Source organism: Vanessa cardui, chromosome 5 (assembly GCF_905220365.1).
Source record: "Vanessa cardui chromosome 5, ilVanCard2.1, whole genome shotgun sequence".
Taxonomy (NCBI): domain Eukaryota; kingdom Metazoa; phylum Arthropoda; class Insecta; order Lepidoptera; family Nymphalidae; genus Vanessa; species Vanessa cardui.
The window spans coordinates 1,768,533-1,789,597 of NC_061127.1; the positions used below are offsets into that span (position 1 = coordinate 1,768,533).

Below are 21,065 nucleotides of genomic sequence, written 5' to 3' on the forward strand. Positions count from 1 at the left end.
AATCATCTGTTAAGATATACGGGTCCTTACAACAGGGCCATCTCGGCTCGGAACGCCTAATACAAAATTTATTCTTAATAAAAATATCTGACGCGGTGACTGGTAGAAAGAAAAAGTAAATTGTCTTCTTTCTTAAGTTTTAAGGTCAAAAACTGTTGTTCTGTGGCTTAGCCATGCATAACAGGCCGACTATATTGTTAGTAGTATGGATTTTTAATCTATATTGACTTAGATATCACTTCAACTTTAATTAAAATAGATCTAGTATTTTCCTAGACATATTTTTTTATATGATTATATGATAATAGGTTACTGAATCGTGTCAAGTGCTTAATCGATACACGAGCAATACTAGAGATTATCTTATTTATGCAGCACAATATGAACATTGATATATTGTATTTATACAGTTGTCTTTTCAATAAGTGTGACCAAACCAAAACTATAAATTTGAATACTACAACATTGAAAATTCTCTGATCCCATGCGGGATTTATAAACAACAACAATAACAGCCTGTAAAATTTCCCACTGCTGGGCTAAGGCCTCCTATCCCTTTGAGGAAAAGGTTTGGAACATATTCCACCACGCTGTTCCAATGCAGGTTGCGGGAATACACATGTGGTACCATTTCCATGAAATAAGACAAATGCAGGTTTCCTCACGATGTTTACCTTCACCTCCGAGCTCGAAATTAAAATTAAGAACATGAATATTCAATGGTGCTTTCATGGGTTGAATTCGCATTCATCGGTTAAGATGCACGCGTTCTAACCACTGGGCCATCGCGGCTCTACGATTCATAAACAGTGAAGACTACAAGGATTAATTAGGATAAATAATACACTATATACTGTAGGTACTTTTAATTAACAAATACATACAGTTTGGTTAAATATGAGAATAGTTGGTCTTTGTGAGATTGAGTGACAAAAATTAGACTGAAGTTTGCGAATTATCAAGAAAAATTGTAAAAATTATTAACATTAATGTTCGTATATAAGTACATATTATTGTACTATGTATGTTATATAATAGCAAGAGAGTACCATTGAGCATCTAGTGGTTCAAGATCGAGGGGAAGGCATATGCCCATGCAGACGATACCCAATAAGTTGGACTGACCTAATACTATTTGCTTAATCAGAGTATGTCATTGCAGACTAAAGAAAGATCACATGAGTCGAAACAAAAGACTGCAACTCGTAAACACGACGATCATATTGATATAATATCATAAAATATTCATGATCAGTCAGTATTATTAAACTGCTGGACTTAGGCCTCCCCCAAATTACTAAGTCTTGTACTACCACTGCCAATGTACTCTTAATTGTACTAAATATAATATTTAAGACTAATAAATAATAACATTGTTATATTTGAATATTTCAAAAAGGTGGTATGTTTATTATGCATAGAAATAAACGATATTGACATCGAATTGACATAATATCTTTCGTATATATCGAGACTTGAATGTTCTATGTTCTTCATCAGGGATTGAGTGGTCGTTTGTATATATGTAGGTATATAGGAAGTTGTTATCGAGAGTTTGGAAGTGAAATAAAGTTAAATAGAATAGGAATGTCGTATTGATTATTATATTATTATGCAAGAATAGTTTTAAGTATATGTAGTTGTTACCAAATGGAATTAAAAAATACAGTAATATTCGATAACTTATTTTTTACATAGGACCTTTGCACTAAAGTATTGTTATATTAAATTGCAAAACTATAGTAGTTTTGTAGGTAATTAAATGCAAAAGAAAACGTAGAATTATTTCACATACCTACACACATATTACAGTTAATTGCGATGGGCATAATATACAAATATTAAATACAAATAAAAGAGTTTAATCTATTTCATTACATACATTATATAAATGAAAACCATTCTATTTATAATAAAAAAAAAAATTCAAAAATCTTATACAGTTGGTAATTTGAAGTATGACAGTAATGCAAAATCATAATGCATATATAAATATCTTATAATATTACTTCTTGCTTTATTTAAAAAAAAACGTTAAATTGCTTTAAAATAGCTTTGACATTTTTACAGTTTTTTTTACATATGTATAATACGATAACGTGAAATTATTCATGAGTAAATACACTCGCATTATTATTGAATTGCCTAAATTGGTTATTATAAATTAGATAACAAATAATAACATTTATTTACCGTGTCTGGTCAAAAAAGGAACATTTTTTATGCTTGAATAACTCCTGTAAATTTAACGTTAATAAGAATTTTCCAAAATCGATTATATTTGCCAAAATCTAAATAACAAGAAATTTAAAAAGTTCTGAAATGTAAACGTGTAAAAGTGTGAACAATAAATACACGTTTGGCGGGCAATATATTATTTACAAATAAATACTCCTGCAGAAATATTCCTAAGATTTTAAATACTTATTGTTTTAGTATAGCAACTGTTGCTATCAAATATGTATTCTGAATCGATAAAATTGCCGTTGATAAATCAGTGTTATGGTATTACTGCATAGATCGATAACACTGATTTATTTGATTTGATTTGATAGCAATCCACAGAACACAAGATTTGAAACCATAACAGCCAAATTAATCTGCTGATAATGTGTTTTGGGAACTTATATTTGGCATATTTCATCATGGATTTCTTCATTGATTAGAACACACCATCAGTAAAGGTCCGTTCACTGGGGATTGATTGATTGATATCTTTGACAAAAATGTTCATCAAAAATAACAATATCAAATTATGCTTCATCTATACAAGTCCTTACCAGAATCATTGGAATACATTTCTTTGGAACTTTGGAATTGAATTGATTTCGAAAACCGACTACAATTTCAGTACGTCAAAGATTTTTATTTATACAGGAAATAGTTTTATAATAATATGAAAATAGTTAAAAACTTTGAATATATTGTGTTAGTAAAATTGTCGTAGGAAAGTGGTTCTTTCTAGAAGTAAAAAGATCTTTATCAAATTTGAACACTGATTACAGCTTGTCTAAAATACTACCAAGTTGTGTTGTACGAATACAAAAATTATAATTGTCTAAAAATTTTAAATACATACAAACTAATATAATACAGTTTTTAAGCAAGTGTTGTAACTTCTATATAATAATATTTTATAAGAATAAATTTTGCTAATAATAAAAACAAAAAAATAACTTTCATAATGACATTGCAATCTAACGCATGTACAGTCAGAGTAAGAAAACCTTCGTCAGTTTTCAAATTAATTTCTTCATCAAGTCTTAAGGTCTTAGTACCTCTTGAATCTAAACATCAAATCATTGTGACGCTACATGTCATTCTCGATCGGTAAAGCAGATTATCACTGATACTGAGCACACGAAAATAAACCTTAAGTTGACGAATCTTTTCTTACCCCGACTGTACATATTCTTTAAATTGCAAGGCTCATTATATATTTACAGACTGTCTTTATTGCTCTAATTGTAAGCAATTAACTAATCTGCTTGGAATGTTTTACGAATTCTTTGACCTCAGCAGTTCTACCCTTATACTTATATATATCGTTTCGTATTTCACTTGTGAAATGTTACAACCGACTTTCTGTGATAGGCCATTTTGATCCATGTGTTCTTTAAACTTTATAATTATGAAAAATCATTATAGCATTATAGCATATCACTCCCTAAATTTTCACGATCGTTTTCAAATTATTATATCATAGGCTGATTGGTTCGAGAATTATTTTAAATAAGGTTTTATATATATATATATATTGTTATGTCTACATAGATACTCTATAAGTCTGGTTACATAGTTAGACTTAAAATATATTTAGTAAAAATCGATTAGACATACTTCAATAACTCCTGACATATATCTTCGAATTCATAAATATTAATGCCAAATATCATGAACTCTATTTCGAAAAAAATATTTTCGATTTTAAATTATTCGTGACAGAGAAATTATAAAGTGTTGCCATATGTACTTTTAGCTAAATTTTTAGTGATACAAAGCGAATAGGTGTAAATAAAATGACTACGTAACTGATACATTATACGGATTCATAACAATAATTACTTCATATGATTTTCCTACAGAACAATATGTTCCTTGTATAAGCCGTTTGGTTTTAAGCCATGCTCGATTCACACTCTTCAGCCAGTAAGCGCTTCTGCTGATAAACTCTGATGGGATGTATGAAGGAGATAAATACTCCAGCCACGATGATCCATCCACCGGCCAAGTAGAACGACAGCTCCCAGGATAATGTTAAGTCATAAATTAGACCTAAAATGGTATAAAATATTTTAATTAATTTCAATGTATTTATATATTGTTTGATTTCCAGCAAGTACGAGCCAAACTTTATCTAAGGAAATAGTTGCAAGATAGGACTTAAATTTCCCTATTTTTGTATAAAAGGCGTCCACGAATACATATAAAATCCACAATTCGACTGGAAATTAATCTACCAGCAAATTCCTTTTAAGTCTGAGCCTAGCCCAAGGGAGATTGTTAACTAATTTATTCAGTAAATACTTAAAGAAATATCCATATATACGGTTGAAATTTAGCATATTTTTTTCTTGCAATTTATAAAGCACATCATGTGCATGATTTAAACATAACTCTTTTGTAATTTTATAATAACATACTTTTGAAATCATCAATATTCATAAAATGAATACTTATTTTAAGTTCATATTTGCTACGTTCAAGCACTGGTCTGAGATTGACCATTAACGAATGATGAATTATTATAAGTTATCACGTCATTGTATGATACGAGATGATATTAACAATAATGAGCATAAGTATACTCACCTGACAATGGTGGTCCAATCAAATGTCCTATTCCTTGAGCCAACAAGACCAATCCATAGGCAGAGGTAAAGTCATCCAATGACACTAATTTCACCAACAGACTTGGAGTAAAAGTAAAGGATGCTGCAAATAGCAGCCCAAACGCTGCAGAAATAGAGGCTAAAATCCAGTAATTAGATGCAGCTGGAGGTATTGCAGCAACAGATGCTCCGCATAAAATGAGACAGACAGCGTAAAGGTTACCAATGGAAACATTTGGAAAATCGCCAATCCAACCGAGAGTCACCTGAAAAAACAATATTTAATAAATTTATCTAAAATTGAAGATTCAATACTTTTATTCAATATAGATCAAGCAAGGATAACGGTTCGAAAAGAAATACATCGAATTGCAGAAATATAGAGAGATTATTATTTTTTTTTATATGATATTTAAAAAGCCCAAAAGTTATTTTTTGCATTCTCTCAGGTGTAAATTAGGTACTCCTAAAATTTTATTATAGTTCTTGTTACTTATTAACATAATTATATAATTTTAGTGAATTGTTATTTAGGGACGATTGTAAAAGCGTAAACATTGTCCCACAAAAGATTTACGAGGCCACTATGATTCAAGTATTTTTTATATAACTGTTTGTATCTAAACACGAAAATAACTAAAACCTTGTTAAAACCAGTGCTTAAAATAAATTTTGACGCGAAAATCGCAAGAATTTGGCACAAACACGACTTTCACAAGTTCATTTTCAATGCTAAATGATTTGGTTAAATTTAAACATGTCGTTTGGGAACTGATGAGGTCTAACTTTAATATTGTTGTCGGTTATTTTCTTCATACAGCTCTCTTATCCTCCTCCTTCTATAACCCTCAATATTAGTGGAGCGTTACTTCTACTGATGTTGAGAACTGATTCTTAGTCGAAGAATAAAATTTGCGATCCCAAAGGTGTCAATTTTTTGTTTTGAATAATGAGTGACTGATTACAGTTACAGGTAGTATAAATGCTTAGATGGCATTATTGGTGGGAGCATCAATAAGCGAAGGACACTTAATATCCGGTATTTATACAGAGGCATTGTATCCGGTTACAGCCGGACTAAACTACAAAGAATATTACAGTACTACACCACTTAGGCGTAGCATCGGCAAAATTCGTAAAACCGATCACATCCGAATTAAGTACACTATCCCAAGTTATCAATATTTAGTGAATATGGTCTTTACGCGAACGTAATAACTTGTAATGTCATATGACATAATTTATTCGTCAATTTGACACATTGATTTACATGCACTTCTTGGGTTCGGTAGGGTTGGAGAATTTATAGCGACAAATAGTGTCGAATGGCGCGATAAGTAGCTATTTCTATGAGTTGTAGAAATCTGCAGTAATCGGTTTCATTGAATTTGCCGATGCTACATCTAAGTTGTGTCGTACTATACTAGGCTATAAATATTGCATAGTTAAGATATATTAAAAAAAGATACGTACCATTCCAATTGTATTAGTAATTCCAATTAAACTCAACATGAAAGCGCCGTCATCTTCAGAATATCCCTTTTGTATCATATGCTCAGCGAGGTAGAAGTAAGGCACGATAAACCATACGAAGATGATGATAGTGCCGAAGCAAAGGAGATTGAAAGTTATCTTTTTGAAAAGTAATACATTGAACATATCAGCGAGGCAGCTGACACAATCTGCAGTCCAATGCTATTCAAAAATTAAAAAAAGAATAATTATAGCTTCCAGTAATTAACTATTTCACAAGATTCGACCATAATCATTATTGATTTTTTTAGAAACACATATGAATTGCATTTTTTTATGATATATGTAGGCGGACGAGCATATGGGCCACCTGATCATAAATGGTCACCATCACCCATAGACAATGACGCTGTAAGAAATATTAAATATACCTTACATCGTCAATGCACCACCAACCTTGGGAACTAAGAAGTTATGTCCCTTGTGCCTGTAGTTACACTGACTCACTCACCCTTGTTTGGGGGTAGAATAACTGATGAGTGGGTAGTACCTACCCAGACGGGTTTGCATAAAGCCCTTCCTCCACCGCATATTTCAATTGTTTTTTATTTATCTCGTCCATACATCATTAACAAAAAGGAGGTCAACAGACGGAGAAGAAAAGGGTAATGAACTGTGTAATATTTATTAATGTCCACATGTTAAGTTATATATTGAATATACTTAGTGTTAGGCCATTATTCAAAAGCTTCTAGTTGTCACTCATCAGATATTCAGCTAAATAGCAATAAATTGTGTGGCTGTCGTCCAGCTTGTTGAGTGAGCTAGCAGACACAAGAGGCTTAACACTTTAACTACCAAAGATTAATGTGGACAATTATTAAAATTTCTTACAGCGCCAATATCTATGGGTTAAGTAAATTGGATAGTGTACTTAAACATGACTTAAAAAAGTGTTGTATATTACCTCTTCCTGTTCATTGACTGTTATCATTGAATTCTTGAAGATATCCGGACAAGATGAAGCCTTTAATTTATACCTTTTGATGTTAAGCATAGCGTTTCTATGGCTAATGGAGTTTAAGGGCATTTTGAGATCATTTAAATAATGGTGATTAATTGATAATTGCTTTTTAAACCAATCGCGTTTGCTCTCCTTGCTGTCCTGTTTTAATAATGGCTTATTATCTTTCTTTGATGATGTTTTTACTTCATCAAGAATTGGATGCTGTGATTCATGGTTTTCTATAATAGTTTCATTGCGATGTTCTATTTTTTCCGAACGTGTTCTCTGTAATGCTTCTGAAGTAAAGGTTACCATTTGTGAATTGTCTTTGGCCATATCTTTCTTTTCCAAGGAGTTGCTTTCAAAAGAGGTACATTTAACTTCGGTATTGCTGTTGTTAGTATCGTTTCTTTCTTGCGTTTTTAAAATGCAATCCGGCTTCTGCAAAAATGAAATATATTTTTGTAATAAATAAACTTATTTTTAACATTTATTAACGGATGTTGTAAGTCATTGAGTACGCATTGATATTGATATCTTTGATACCAGCTAAGATTAAAAGATAAAATCTCGAATAATATACGATTAATCCTTGATCTAACTGATAGTGTTATTAAATATAAAAGGCAATAATATATATCTTTAGCAAAGATCGATGAGACCCGAAAAGGACGAATTAGCAATATGAATGCCGTTCTTAGAGAAGTATAACTATTTTATCACGAGGAATCAATAAGAGTTTGGACATTATGGCAGCGGTAAGAATTATAGATAATTAGAAATACATTGCAAAAATTCTTACCAAATTCAAAGGACAAGCAAGATCGAAATAATATAAAATGTCACATAGGTATAGTCTACTTACCTTATTAGCATAATTTTGGTGACTTGGTATATGATCTAATGACACAGATCTTGGCTTTTTGTATTGTGTGTTCGATAAAAGCAAATTCTCACGTCGAAGTATACTAAGAACTTCATCTTTTATCACCGTGTCAGGAGCGAAACCTTTATTAATCAAACGTTTCATACTTTTTCCGTGAGTGAGAACGTCTGAATCAGAACCATAAGCAACAGAAACAGAACTGGAGAGTTTTGATTTGGCATCTTCTTTATTCTCATCTTTGCCATTTCTATGCTTTTTCTGCTCCAATATCCACCACTCTGGATCTCGCATGACTGCACCGCACACACACAAATTTAACAGCGTTCCCGATAGGAGAAGAATTGTTCCTCTCCATCCATACTCTTCAATAAAGTACTGAGTCATTGGAGCGTACAAAAAAGTGCCTACACCCGTACCACATGCTCCTAGGCCCACAGCTAGGTTTCTTTTCTTATCAAACCAATACGCAATTGAAACCACTGCGGTAACGTAAACGAGCCCAAGGCCTAATCCAGCTATGACACCGAAAGTTATCAACATCATCTCCAAGGTAGTTGAAATTGAAGCAAGTACAAAACCTAATGTAGAAATTATTCCTCCCAAAATTGTCATACTCCGACAACCATAGCGATCTACGAGTGCGCTCATAACTGGTCCAGATAACAACGGCACAGCAATAAACAGACTGCCTATCCAAGCAGTTGTTGATTTACTTGCTTTAAATTCATCCAAAAACTCAATGTAAAGCAAGCCGAAAGAGAAGCTAATCCCATCAGCAATCATAGATATTACAAATGATGACCCGACTACAACCCATCCCCAACCCCCATCGGGTATAATAATCTTTTTTTCATTACTCGTTATAAGCTTTTCATCTTCTAATTTAGTTTTTCCAGCATCAACTCCTTCGATTGCATATTTAGTCAATTGATTGTTATAATTATTTTCATCACTACCATTGATTCCATCAAAGTCTTCTTCGTATTGTACACTTTTACGTACTTTTTCGTTTCGGAATTCTTTATTAAATTCCCTATTACTGACTTCTATTTCGGGACTGGAGAAAGAAGCAGTACCAATACTGGTCGAATCATCATCGCCCTTGACAATTCCTGAAGTAGTATCTGTCAATAGTGATTCTCGAACTGCATCTTGTGCTCTTATTTTCTCACGATTAACTCTGTTTCTAAAAACCACGCTTGGGCTTTCTTGTTCAGTTTCCATTATATTTATTCGTATACTACTTTAAAGAATAATACTGGCGGTAGCTTCTCTGGGGATAATTAACTTCTTAATCTTGGATCCCTAGCTGAATAGCGACAAGACTGTCTCGCCGCACTATTTAACTTGAGTGTTATCGGTTTATTTTGATCCAGGACCATTAATAATCGGATGTGGAGGCAAGCGTCAATACAAATGTCACCCATATAAAAATATACGTAACAGTGACGCAGGGCTGCGTCACGTTTAAATCGCCAGGGCTGTCACGAAAGCCGTAGTTCGAGCATCTGAAAGAAGTTTTGTATACTTATATTATTAATGCAAACGCACGAAGCCCTTTGACGAGGCGTGCCCAACCTTGACCTGACGCTATCAATATAAAAATATCGTTTTTCTTACATATATAATGTAGTCACGCGGAAAAACGATTTGCTGAATAGTAAATAGTTTTAAGTTATTGCAATCTCATAATGTATATATGATATACATACAATTTTTCCAATCTTCGCTCAGTATACGAATTAAGATATTTTAAACATTTACCATCTTTTTAATCAAGATGGTTAAAATGTTACAGATGTTAATAACGTGATATTTTTATTTCAACGTTATATTATGGCCAAATTACATAAAATAAATCTAAATTATAGCGTTTGTGTTATTCTAATGTATCACCTAAATTATTGTAAAATTTCATTCAAAGCCGTTCAATAGTTTTTTCGTGACATAGTAACAAACATACATACATACATCCATCCTCAAAAACTTTCGCATTTATAATAGTAGCAAAATGTAATATGAGATGCTTGGTATAATTATTTAAATCCTTTTATAGGTTATCTTGAATAAAGAATATTTTGATTTAAGTTAAGATATATTAAAATATCCTTCCATGATTGCATATATTATTGTAGGTAACTATTTTATTCTAAATATCTGATTAGCAACTGATCTTAGTATCGCCATTGAATGTTAATACGCTGAATCTAATTGATTTTCCCATTGATAATCGTTAAATTGGTATAGAAACTATTTTGTCTTAATTTGAATAAATATTTAAACGTTTAATTAAAGAGTTTTTAAGTAATGTGGGATTTATCTTTTATTTAAATTAATGAACGTCATATGTAAGTCTAACTTATAACTCTAGTAAATCATACGTTTAAATTATGAAACATTAAATTGCAGAAAATGAAAGTCATTGATCATTGATGGCATAAAATGAAAGTATATACAATATTTGTTTGCTAGAAAAAAAAAAGTTAAATAAAGAATAGTACCTACATACAAATTGTGTCTTCAATTACTGTCAACTATCGTCAGGTTAAGGAGATAAGAAATGAGGAAGCTAAGGGTTATTAGTAGAGTTTGAGAAATATATATGTAATTGAAAAAAAAATACTCTGACACTGAAAAAATTCAAGTCCGCAAAAAAAAAATTTATTATGCATTTTTTCACCCCTAGTGATTTTAACAAAATCAAAAGACACAAAAATTCATCAAAAAGTATTTTTCAAAATTGGTTTATAAATGACGAAGCTATTGGTGTTAATAAAAAAAATTGTGACTCCTTGTTTTAACTCGGCTAAAAATCTAGTCGAAAAGGATTATAAAAAAGCATTTATAAAATATTCATGTACAGGGAAATAATAAGATGTTTAAAAATAAAAAATAAATGTCATTAAGTTAAAAAATAAATACATAACTTCAAAAAATTTTACGCCGGGCAAAACTCATTGTATTTCATTTCTTGTATTTCAGTAAATATACGCTGTAACCTCACTTAATTTTATGTAATTCATAAACATACCCTTAATAATAAATGACTCTTTTAAAATAAAACATTATTAAAATCACTGAACAAATTGTAAAACAATCTTTACATTTTTGAATTATTAAAGCATTTTAATATAGAGTTTAATAAATAAAAACACTTAACTTACTTGTAAGTGAAATAAAGAAGAATTAAAGATGTCTGACGAAATCAGATCAGCTTGCAGCGCCGTCTTCAGTTGAAATACATCACAGTTCAGGCGGTTTACTATATAATACTGGCGCCAACTGCGATCGATATGGGGTGGATCATGACGTAGACTTCCCCATACCCCTGACTATGAAATGCCCCCTCTGGGGTTGTAGCTGTGAGACTCAGAACCAAAACGTACTAATTCAGTTTAACGTTGATTGTTCGTGACGATCATGACGGTAACTCTCTAATGAAACAACATAATATAAATAATAGAACATGATATGCGTACAGCTATATAAATATATATACATAATAATAAGTTCATAGTTATTGTATATATAATATTTAGCAACCTGTATACAGATATTCTAAATGATACTTTAGAAAATTAAATAATACAGATGTTCTTTGTTTGCTATAATATTTCTTATCGCTACATAGTATAAAAAAAGACATTTCTTTGTCCCTATGTCCCTTGGTATGCTTAAGTCTTTTAAACTACGCAACGGAATTTGATGCGGTTTTTCTTTTTCTTAATAGATCGAGTGATTCGAGATGAAGGTCTTTGTATATAAAACATAGACAATATAGTAAAGAAACACTGACAATTTTAGAAGTTTGTATTGGGATGTCGAAATACATAAATTCTGTAGTATATTTAGTATTAGTATTGCACCCGTGCGAAGCCGGGGCGGGTCGCTAGTTATTATTAAATAAGATCAATAACTTCATTTATATCAGTTGAACGATTTGAAAATGATTATTTATTTTTAATTAAATAAGCTAATACACATACATATATTGTTCACTGCAGAGCTTGCATATACTTTTTTTTTCTCGAAATTTGACGGGCAAAGTCAACGAACTTGTGGATTACAAATGTCATATTCCTGGTGTCTGCACTTACACTGGCCACTCACCTACAGCAATAAAAAATATTGCTATTTTAAAAAGCTTATATTTCTATTAAACCTTTTTACAAACTAATAATGTCAGAGGTTTAACATATCAGATAGAACCTGAATATTATCAGCCATAAAGACTTATTCAAATAAACGAACATTAAAAAAGCAACCCCAAATTTTCTATACACACATGACATATTCCCTTACATTAACCTTTAGGAGTACCTACCATTAACGATCACGAAAACCTTATAGTTTTTTTAGGCATCAACGCACAGAAAATTACATTGTCTTTTTATTGACATTATAATAAGTTATGAAATGCACTAAAAATATTTTACGATTTAATTACTTTTATTTTCATAATCCATAACAATATCTATATTAATATTATAAGTGTGAAATTCAACTCTGCCCGTCTGTCACTCTTTCACGACCAAACCGTTCAAAATAAATTGATTAAATTTGGTATGAAGCAAACTTGAACTCCAAGAAATGCCATAGGCTACTTCTTTTTTCCTGACATATGACAACCAACACCCTAAAACGAGCGAAGCCGCGGGCGGCTACTAGTTCTTCGTAATTGTGGTATTCCTAGTATGATATTTTTGAATTAAACACCTCGAAAGTACTAACTAACTTTCATTAACAAAGAAATTTTTAAAAAGTGACGTCTCGCAAACAGCTTTCCAAATAAATTTGTCTTAATTTTTTTCATGTAGTTAAAAAGACTACAATGATGCATGTACGTATTTACCTAAAACATCATTTATTAACTTCATACAAAACTTCTCACTAGACCATTTCCTTCGCCTGAAGGTTTAGGTAGAGATGTTACCGCCTTGTAAACTTAAGTATATTGATATTGACGACGTAAATTGCTATTACTTTTTACATTATATAGCTAACTTACTTAGCTATATTACTTTATTAGCTAATTTGAAACGATATGCTTTCTTACTAAGTTTTTGATTAATACATACCATCTCGTTTTCTATGAAAGTCTTTTGTTGACAAAATCTTATGCTAAGCTTAAAACACTTATCGTAATTAGACATTTCGCAAACTTTCATTGTGCTGTACTCTCTATAACCAATGGCATTCCGCCACTGCAGTCATCTATTTGATTGGAAGTCTTCGCAAAGTAAGTTTTTAGAAACCATCACCATATCTCCATCTTATTATTTTAGTATCTATAAACAGTATTAATATCCTAAAATAATTGTGGAAACTGCTGTTAACTAAATATATGAAGAACAAATTACTGTTTTATCACGTAGGTATTATGTAAGGAGGTGAGGTCTTAAGTATCCAATATTTTTTTGTTTAATCCTGAAAACTAATATTTATGTTCATTTATTGATGATCAAAGAAGTAGTTACAACATAAATCGTAACAAGCCAACAAACCTACTTTCGCATTTATAATATAAGTAACGATTCCGCTATGGACTTCAACTTATTTAAAGCTATTGACGTCAAATGCTTGGTTTTGTAGCAGGACGATAACGATATTTAAACATCAGATTATCAAACATAACAAGCTAAATATTTCAAATATATCACTGATGAGAAATCCGGTGGATTAACAATATATAGTATTTAATATCTCAACATACATTTTATATAGTTAGGCTTTCATAGCAACGGTTAGGGCATTACTTTTAACGAGTCATTATGTGTATACAACCAACATCGTTACTTTAAGTGCTCTCATAATATTTCAAAACAAATATTTGCTTTGCAACTTCGCCTGAATAATTTTATAGTAATAACTTCTTGTGCAACTAAGGCGTATTGAAATACGAACGCCTGCAAAATTACAATAGCAATGCAATTTGCTATTCTGTATATTTTTTGCTATGTTAGTTTCCAAATTTATTTGACAAATTATAAAAGAGAAAAAATCTTTTGTGTAAAATAAAAAACTTCAAAAGAAAAAAATAACAAGTAAATATCTTAATTATATTAACGTTTTGTCCAATTTATTTGTTACCGAGATAATTTGTTTAATAAAGCGACTTTGTACGGATAAAATTCATACTAGCTTAACCCCCTTGAAATTGAAAACTGACTCATAATTTATTAGAAATCTTGTTATTAGTCCATAGTATTTCTCTTATATAATTGTAAATAGAAAACCTATAAACCTTATATAGTTTCAATTTTTATAATGAAAAATAAGAAAAAAAACATCGCACTAAGACTAAATTTAAATTAGTATGGTAACACCTTTATCTTTATAAATTATGACCATACTAAAAAAAAACTAAATAAGTTTTGATTTGCCCCCATTCCTTACATAATCACTATACAAAATATGATTTTGTATATTATAATTTATATAAGACAGAATTTGAGTTTGTCAGTATGACTGAAATGAAGACAACATATTCATTCTTAACTTCTATGAAGCAAAATATCTTTATGACAAAAATAGTAGTTTTTCTATGGATTTTATTTTATCCTAAAATATAGTCGCTAAAATGTTTAATTTAAAAAAAAGAAATGCTTCGGAATACATATTTTTATCATTATCTGCATTTATTTCTAAGCGTATTGCTAGCATAAAAAATGTTCAAAAATAAAATGAATGTAAATATTATTGAGTCAATAAATTTAATTAAAAAGTAACTAATTATTGTAATTACATTTAATTTTATAATAACCGGTAAAATATAAATTATTAAACAATAATAATTATTTTAATATATTATTGTGGTAATAAATTTAAAATTGCTTACAGCAACACTAACACGTTCTTTTTCCTGGTGAAGTTGTTAGAGACACGTGCGTGTATCGCGCCGAATTCTCTAAAATAATCCAAAATGAGTGAAGGAACAGCGACGATTCGCACTCGCAAATTTATGACCAACAGGTAATTGTGCATAACATTGGATTTTTCGAAGAAACATGTTGTGATATGCGAAATGGATGGTTGCTACCATGACAGGTTATGTGTGACAACTTTTGTGATATTCCAGGTTGTTGGCGCGCAAGCAGATGGTTTGCGATGTCCTCCACCCAGGCAAACCGACCGTTAGCAAAACTGAAATCCGTGAAAAGCTCGCGAAAATGTACAAGGTGACACCTGATGTCGTGTTCGTGTTCGGCTTTAAAACAAATTTCGGAGGTGGCAAATCGACCGGTTTCGCCTTAATATACGATACCCTGGACTTGGCTAAGAAGTTTGAGCCTAAGCACAGACTAACACGCCACGGATTGTATGAGAAGAAGAGGCCAACATGCAAACAGCGTAAGGAACGTAAGAACAGAATGAAGAAGGTGCGTGGTACAAAGAAATCCAAGGTGGGAGCCAGCGCCAAGAAGTAATCTGTTTATATTTGTAAGTAAATAAAGAAAAAAATACATTTCGTCTTTGTATTTACACCTCCTAAGATAATAACCAGCTAAACTTTATTGAATTACACATAGTGTTAGGTTATTTGTAGATTCATATATACAATCAGTACTTTCCATAAAGAGTAGTTTTATAATTAGTTTTTCAGATTTGTTTTTGAATGAGCTCTTGTTATATTTAATAAATTTCCTATTGTAACTTATTGTGAACTCACTGTGTGATGGATAATATGATTTTACTTAGTTTGAAAACTAAGTTATTAAAAGTGCTACATAATGATTCAGATCCAACTAGGTTAATTTTGTAGCCTTTGCTATAGCTTCAAGCTTCAACAGTATTTCAAACGAGACTAAGTATTACTAAGTTGTATGCAAGTAAAACTAAATCATATGATTGATATATAAGTGAAACTCATTTAATTCAATTTATTTTAATGTCTTATTATTTTGTGTAATGGATGTTAAAGATTTTAGAAATCTAAGCAGTCAGTAAGTTACGGAGAGGTGTCTTCCCTAACAAATCCAATACCACATTCGGAAGATCTTAACGGCATCTAAGCCCCCAAATCACATTGAACACTCAAGTACTACTTCAGATTCTGATGAGGCAGATGAAGACTTCCTAGTGGCAAGCACATCTAAGAACCCCACAAAATAAAATATAGTGAACATCAATGGGCAATATGTGCTGACTTGAAAGTGGTTGCTTTACTTCTAGGATTTCAAACCAAGTACATAAAATATTGTACTGAAAATAAACGACCACCTAATCCTGTCTACTCCACCTAATCCAGTCTTATATATCAAATGTTAGATAAAGAATCGGGTTACACTATGTCATTAAAGAATCACTCTATGATGAGCACTTCCATCAAGATATTGCTTCAATTGAAAAGAGTTATCAGGGAAAATGGACCACTGCAATGCTTGCGGACTACTGTTTGATTCTTGATTAAAGAGATACCAACCTCTTCTTACGACAGACAGGCTAAAAGGATAAAAAAAGTTGATTTTTAATGTCTTAACATAACACATTTAGTTTAAAATATTTCCAAAAACTTGTTTAAATTAAAAATCTGTTTCTCTTTAAAATTTTACTTAACTGAGATCTTTCATTTCCTGTTCTAAGTTTTCTATCGCATGGAGGTTCAGAACACCCAATCAGATCTCTGGAATAATGATAAATACTTTTTTTGTTGCCTAGTGTAATTAAACTATTATTTCATTGCAATTAAAAACCCCTCTCTCTTACTGTTTGTAAGATTTTTCATACAACATCATAACATAAACATACAAATTAAACTGTACACTTATGGTAAAAAATAATATTCTGTTAAATCAGAACTTTTAGTGAATAAAATGTATAAGATTTCTTTACTTCTCCAAATCTAAATTCTCTATATCAAGATTTACAAATATCACATATGTAACCCAGGGACAGGTGAGTAACTTTGTGAGGCCAGTTAGGAAAAGTTGACTAAGGTAGCTGGACATCTTGCAGCCGAGCTCCAGCATGGGTCCTCTCATGTTCCAGCAAGCCATAATGCGTGTGAGTGCGGTATGGTACAACACACACAAGTGAATAGTGCTCCTGTGTGATATGTGAATCAATCTAATAAACTGATGATATTCAGAGAAAGATATATGATATTCCTATATACATGACCATATAATGTCCACTATCAGGATCCACTGATAGTGGACATTATACGTATTATATACTAACTGTGCCCGCGACCTTGTGCACATTTGAATTTAACAAAAAAATATTGTAGGTACTCCTTATTACATCAGTTATCTGCCAGTGAAAGTCCCATCAAAATCGGTCCAGCCGTTCCAGAGGTTAGCCAGAACAAACAGACCGACAACAATTGTAAAAAACGTTATTTTAGTTTATGTACCGTGTATACATACATATGCATTGAGTAAAAAAGGGCTATTTTAATATTACAGACACTCCAATTTTTTATATATGTATAGATGAACACTATACAATAAAGAGAATTGTGTAACAGAAATATGTGTCAGTGCAAATCAGTTGAAAAAAGTTTAATAAGAAAAGAAAATCATTTTTATTGACATGACTCTGATTTCAAACTCGGGACCATAATACTATTAGAACATATTATGGGACAATTGAAGTTAGACAAAATATATTCGATGTTTCAATAACTCTTGTAGATAAAACTATTTTATTTACATGATCCAGATAGATTAATGTCTTGAAGCATAATTTAATCAATTAGATTAATAATATTCTATTAATCTCATGATTAAATTCTGAGAACAATATATAATAAATATAATATTTATTTAAGTTAACTGATATGTATTTAATGTTCATTGATGACAAGGATTGAAGGCTTTGTACAACTTAGGAAAAACATTACCCATTCTGTTAGTCAAGGGTGATTAGTAGTAGTATTAGTCTGTGTATTTTAGGCACAAGGCAGAACATAGATCTTAGATTTAATTGCTATAATTGAGAATACAAGGAATAATCTTTAACCCATTTGATTTCTAGACAGCATAGAAACATGTTTTTTTTATATACAAGAATAACAATCACATTCATTTTACTTCGATTGAACTAGTGCACAAACGTCCATGTTTAATATAATTTTAATGTTCCCGGCGATAATATCAATGTATTTAAAACAATATTTTTTGCACAGGACACTAAAACTAACATAAAACTCCTTTAGGATATTGTTACTTTAACAAAAACCTTTAATTTAAAATTATTTTTTTAGATTTACTAATGTTTATAGTGAACAAATTAGAGTCTCACTTGGTTGTATCTACTTTTTATTTTAAGTAGTTTCAGTTTTTTTAATTCAAGTAAGTATTTTACTTTCATCAGAAGTTAGTTTTGCAGCTAAGATAATCGTTGTCATGGTTGTCTAAATTGAGTAACATACAATTAATGATACATAAATCGTTTGTAGTTCTGTTATATATATTTTACTAGAATTGATCTATACAAAATAGACTAAAGATGTAGTGTTTAAAATTTAAATTATAATGTTTATTATGAATTTCGTAATTCTGTCAAAAATCCAAATTATTTGACTATTGTACATTGACATTTGACATCGTAAATAACTGTACACAGATTATAATGAATAACAGATAACACAGATTTGGAAAACAAAGAACTAGAGAAGATCTAGATTCTTTACTTAAGTCAGTACAACTAACAATCATCTTGTGGAACCCTAAATATTGTAAATTTGTATTAAAATGTTGTTTTGAATGAGTTTGTTTACTTGTGACGACTGTGTACAGGCAATCATTAAATTTTACATACACATTATCAAGGTAATAGAAAGTAGGACCACCTGCCCATCAAATATTTTACCACCAAACAGATTGAAGGCAAAAGCGCCAGTGTAATTGTAGGTAACACGACATCTCAAATCCCAAGGGTATAAGGAATGGTTAATGTTTCTTAAAGCATTAATACGTGCCCTCCGCCTAAATTTAATTACTGCAATTTCGATTGGAGTCGATTAAGGTGTGTATATATTATTAAAAAACGTTATGTATTTTATTAAATGTTTTATTACATTTTTTATTGAAAAAAATTGAAACTCGTTAATTCTGTTATACCTTAATACCTACCTTAATTTTAAATACATGTTAAAATTTCAATACATTTACAATATTTACAAATTAGAAGCCAAAGTCGTTGCTGTATAGGACATAAGTTTTAGGGCAGTATTTCTTTGCCAATTTGTTTAAGGGCGAACTTTTCTTCGCCTTGTAAACTTTAGTATCACGTCCCCCTAGATAGTAAGTATAAGCATTATGGTTTCGTATTTCTCCTGGCTTAAAGAAATCCCGGGCACTCTCCTTTAGAATAGGGTAGAAGAAATGTGACCCGTACACTTCGAAACCTGAAAAAAAGCACAACGATTAAATACAATTTTTGGCAAATTATGTCTCGTGATCATTAAACTAATGTTAAATATATGAATATTATTTACCATTACAAGTTGCGGAAGACATAAATTTTGCATCAGGCGTCGAACACATGCCTTGAAGAACTCCATTCATTATTTGCAAGCGATGACTTTTGCAAAAATTATAATTTTTTAAATTAGATTGAATATTTCTGAAACAGAAAAGACAAATAATTTTAGTATATACAATATTAAAATATAATGTATCTTTTTTCAGTTAAAATTAATAATGCAAATTGAGACTCATAATAAAAAATATCGAAGTGGAATAATACATACCGCATTGCAGATTCAGCAACACTTTTGCCTATTTTGTCTTTGGAAAATCCAATAATTCCATCAGCTATTTCTTCCTCATTTTCTCGAGTTGCCCAATTCCTTGCTAACGTTCCCAAAGGTCTTGCTACAATCATATCGAAGTCAATATATATTCCACCCCATTTTCGTAACATTAAATATTTTAATACGTCCAGAGTCCGTTCGACGCCCCAATGACATCTTTTCAAAATACCACTAGTAACAAATTCCTCGAACGGAGTCTCTTTTGAAAATTCTTCGATATTAATTTTCCAGAATTTTATATTCTTCGATTTCTTAAATTGTGTCAGATTATCGGCTGTCTGAAAAGACATTCCCGAAAATATGACGTTGATTTGCCAATTCGGGTTGGAGTTAGCAGCTGATTCGATTGCACAAGATTGTCTTGATGTCAAATTACTAACACAGGATGGTTCTATGAAAAATATAGACCTAATTGGCAAAGAATCATTTTCTCTCAACATTGGCAAAGAATGATTGCTAACAAAGTGGCACGATATGTCGACTGATGGACCCGAAGAGAATTCCGGCGCCAAGATTGTACATAAGAATAGTAATCCAGAAATTGTTAATAATATAAAAAACGTAACTTTTTGTTTAGTTCTCTTGAATAATCTTCTGACATTCATAGTTCCCTTAAACTTTTGTAACCAGTACATTACTTATAAAAAATGCTAATAAAGGTAAAAATTAATTAATAACGGTAAGAATTACTTTAAAACTGCTTATAAAAGGCATTCACTTATTTTGTAAAGAAATTTTGTAAACTACACAATGCACTATGCCTACTTCTTTTCACATGATATTGAAACAAATGTTTTAATGTCATTTTTGGTAAAATAATACGAATATTTTTTTGTTTAATACGGATAAACGTTTGCCAAAATAAGGAGAGGCGTCAACTCACAACCGTGTAACAAGTTGTGTATGTGTATCTATATCACATTTATGTAGTTGATGCGGCTTAAGACATAGAACATCGCGTGAATCAACAGTTGGTCCTACTATAGCCAGGACCATTAATTCATTGACATATATTCTATATATTTATATATAAACCGATGTTTCCAAATTAGACCTGATGATTATTGCTGCTGCAGTAATCATCTAGTCTACATTTGAAACTGCGAC

General features: G+C 31.0%; 3 protein-coding genes across 3 annotated transcripts; 1 reads left to right on the plus strand and 2 right to left on the minus strand.

Annotated features, from left to right (window-relative positions):
* Positions 1-4,117: 4,117 nt before the first annotated feature.
* On the minus strand, positions 4,118-11,630 carry LOC124529778 (monocarboxylate transporter 9-like). Its single transcript, XM_047103686.1, has 6 exons — positions 11,362-11,630; positions 8,177-9,705; positions 7,273-7,752; positions 6,306-6,527; positions 4,813-5,098; positions 4,118-4,275 (listed from the first exon to the last, which is right to left on the minus strand). The coding sequence occupies exons 2-6, from the start codon at positions 9,419-9,421 to the stop codon at positions 4,118-4,120; spliced, it is 2,391 nt and encodes a 796-aa protein (XP_046959642.1). The 5' UTR covers positions 9,422-9,705; positions 11,362-11,630.
* A 3,387-nt stretch (positions 11,631-15,017) lies between these two features.
* Positions 15,018-15,662, plus strand: LOC124530044 (40S ribosomal protein S24). Its single transcript, XM_047104021.1, has 2 exons — positions 15,018-15,169; positions 15,276-15,662. The coding sequence occupies exons 1-2, from the start codon at positions 15,120-15,122 to the stop codon at positions 15,622-15,624; spliced, it is 399 nt and encodes a 132-aa protein (XP_046959977.1). The 5' UTR covers positions 15,018-15,119; the 3' UTR covers positions 15,625-15,662.
* Positions 15,663-19,314: 3,652 nt separating this feature from the next.
* On the minus strand, positions 19,315-20,792 carry LOC124529955 (lactosylceramide 4-alpha-galactosyltransferase-like). Its single transcript, XM_047103912.1, has 3 exons — positions 19,896-20,792; positions 19,641-19,768; positions 19,315-19,550 (listed from the first exon to the last, which is right to left on the minus strand). Exons 1-3 carry the CDS (start codon positions 20,591-20,593, stop codon positions 19,327-19,329), a joined length of 1,050 nt encoding a protein of 349 aa, XP_046959868.1. The 5' UTR covers positions 20,594-20,792; the 3' UTR covers positions 19,315-19,326.
* Positions 20,793-21,065: the final 273 nt, after the last annotated feature.

Excerpts from the sequence above, each read along its gene's own strand:
- LOC124529778 (XM_047103686.1), bottom strand. The coding sequence starts at position 9,421 with ATGGAAACTGAACAAGAAAGCCCAAGCGTGGTTTTTAGAAACAGAGTT. Across the intron at positions 5,099-6,305 it reads TTACTAATACAATTGGAATG|GTGACTCTCGGTTGGATTGG; the intron begins GTACGTATCTTT and ends TTGTTTTTTCAG. Across the intron at positions 4,276-4,812 it reads GATTGGACCACCATTGTCAG|GTCTAATTTATGACTTAACA; the intron begins GTGAGTATACTT and ends ATACCATTTTAG.
- LOC124530044 (XM_047104021.1), top strand. The coding sequence starts at position 15,120 with ATGAGTGAAGGAACAGCGACGATTCGCACTCGCAAATTTATGACCAAC. Across the intron at positions 15,170-15,275 it reads CGCAAATTTATGACCAACAG|GTTGTTGGCGCGCAAGCAGA; the intron begins GTAATTGTGCAT and ends GTGATATTCCAG.
- LOC124529955 (XM_047103912.1), bottom strand. The coding sequence starts at position 20,593 with ATGTACTGGTTACAAAAGTTTAAGGGAACTATGAATGTCAGAAGATTA. Across the intron at positions 19,769-19,895 it reads GTTGCTGAATCTGCAATGCG|AAATATTCAATCTAATTTAA; the intron begins GTATGTATTATT and ends TTTCTGTTTCAG. Across the intron at positions 19,551-19,640 it reads GTCTTCCGCAACTTGTAATG|GTTTCGAAGTGTACGGGTCA; the intron begins GTAAATAATATT and ends GCTTTTTTTCAG.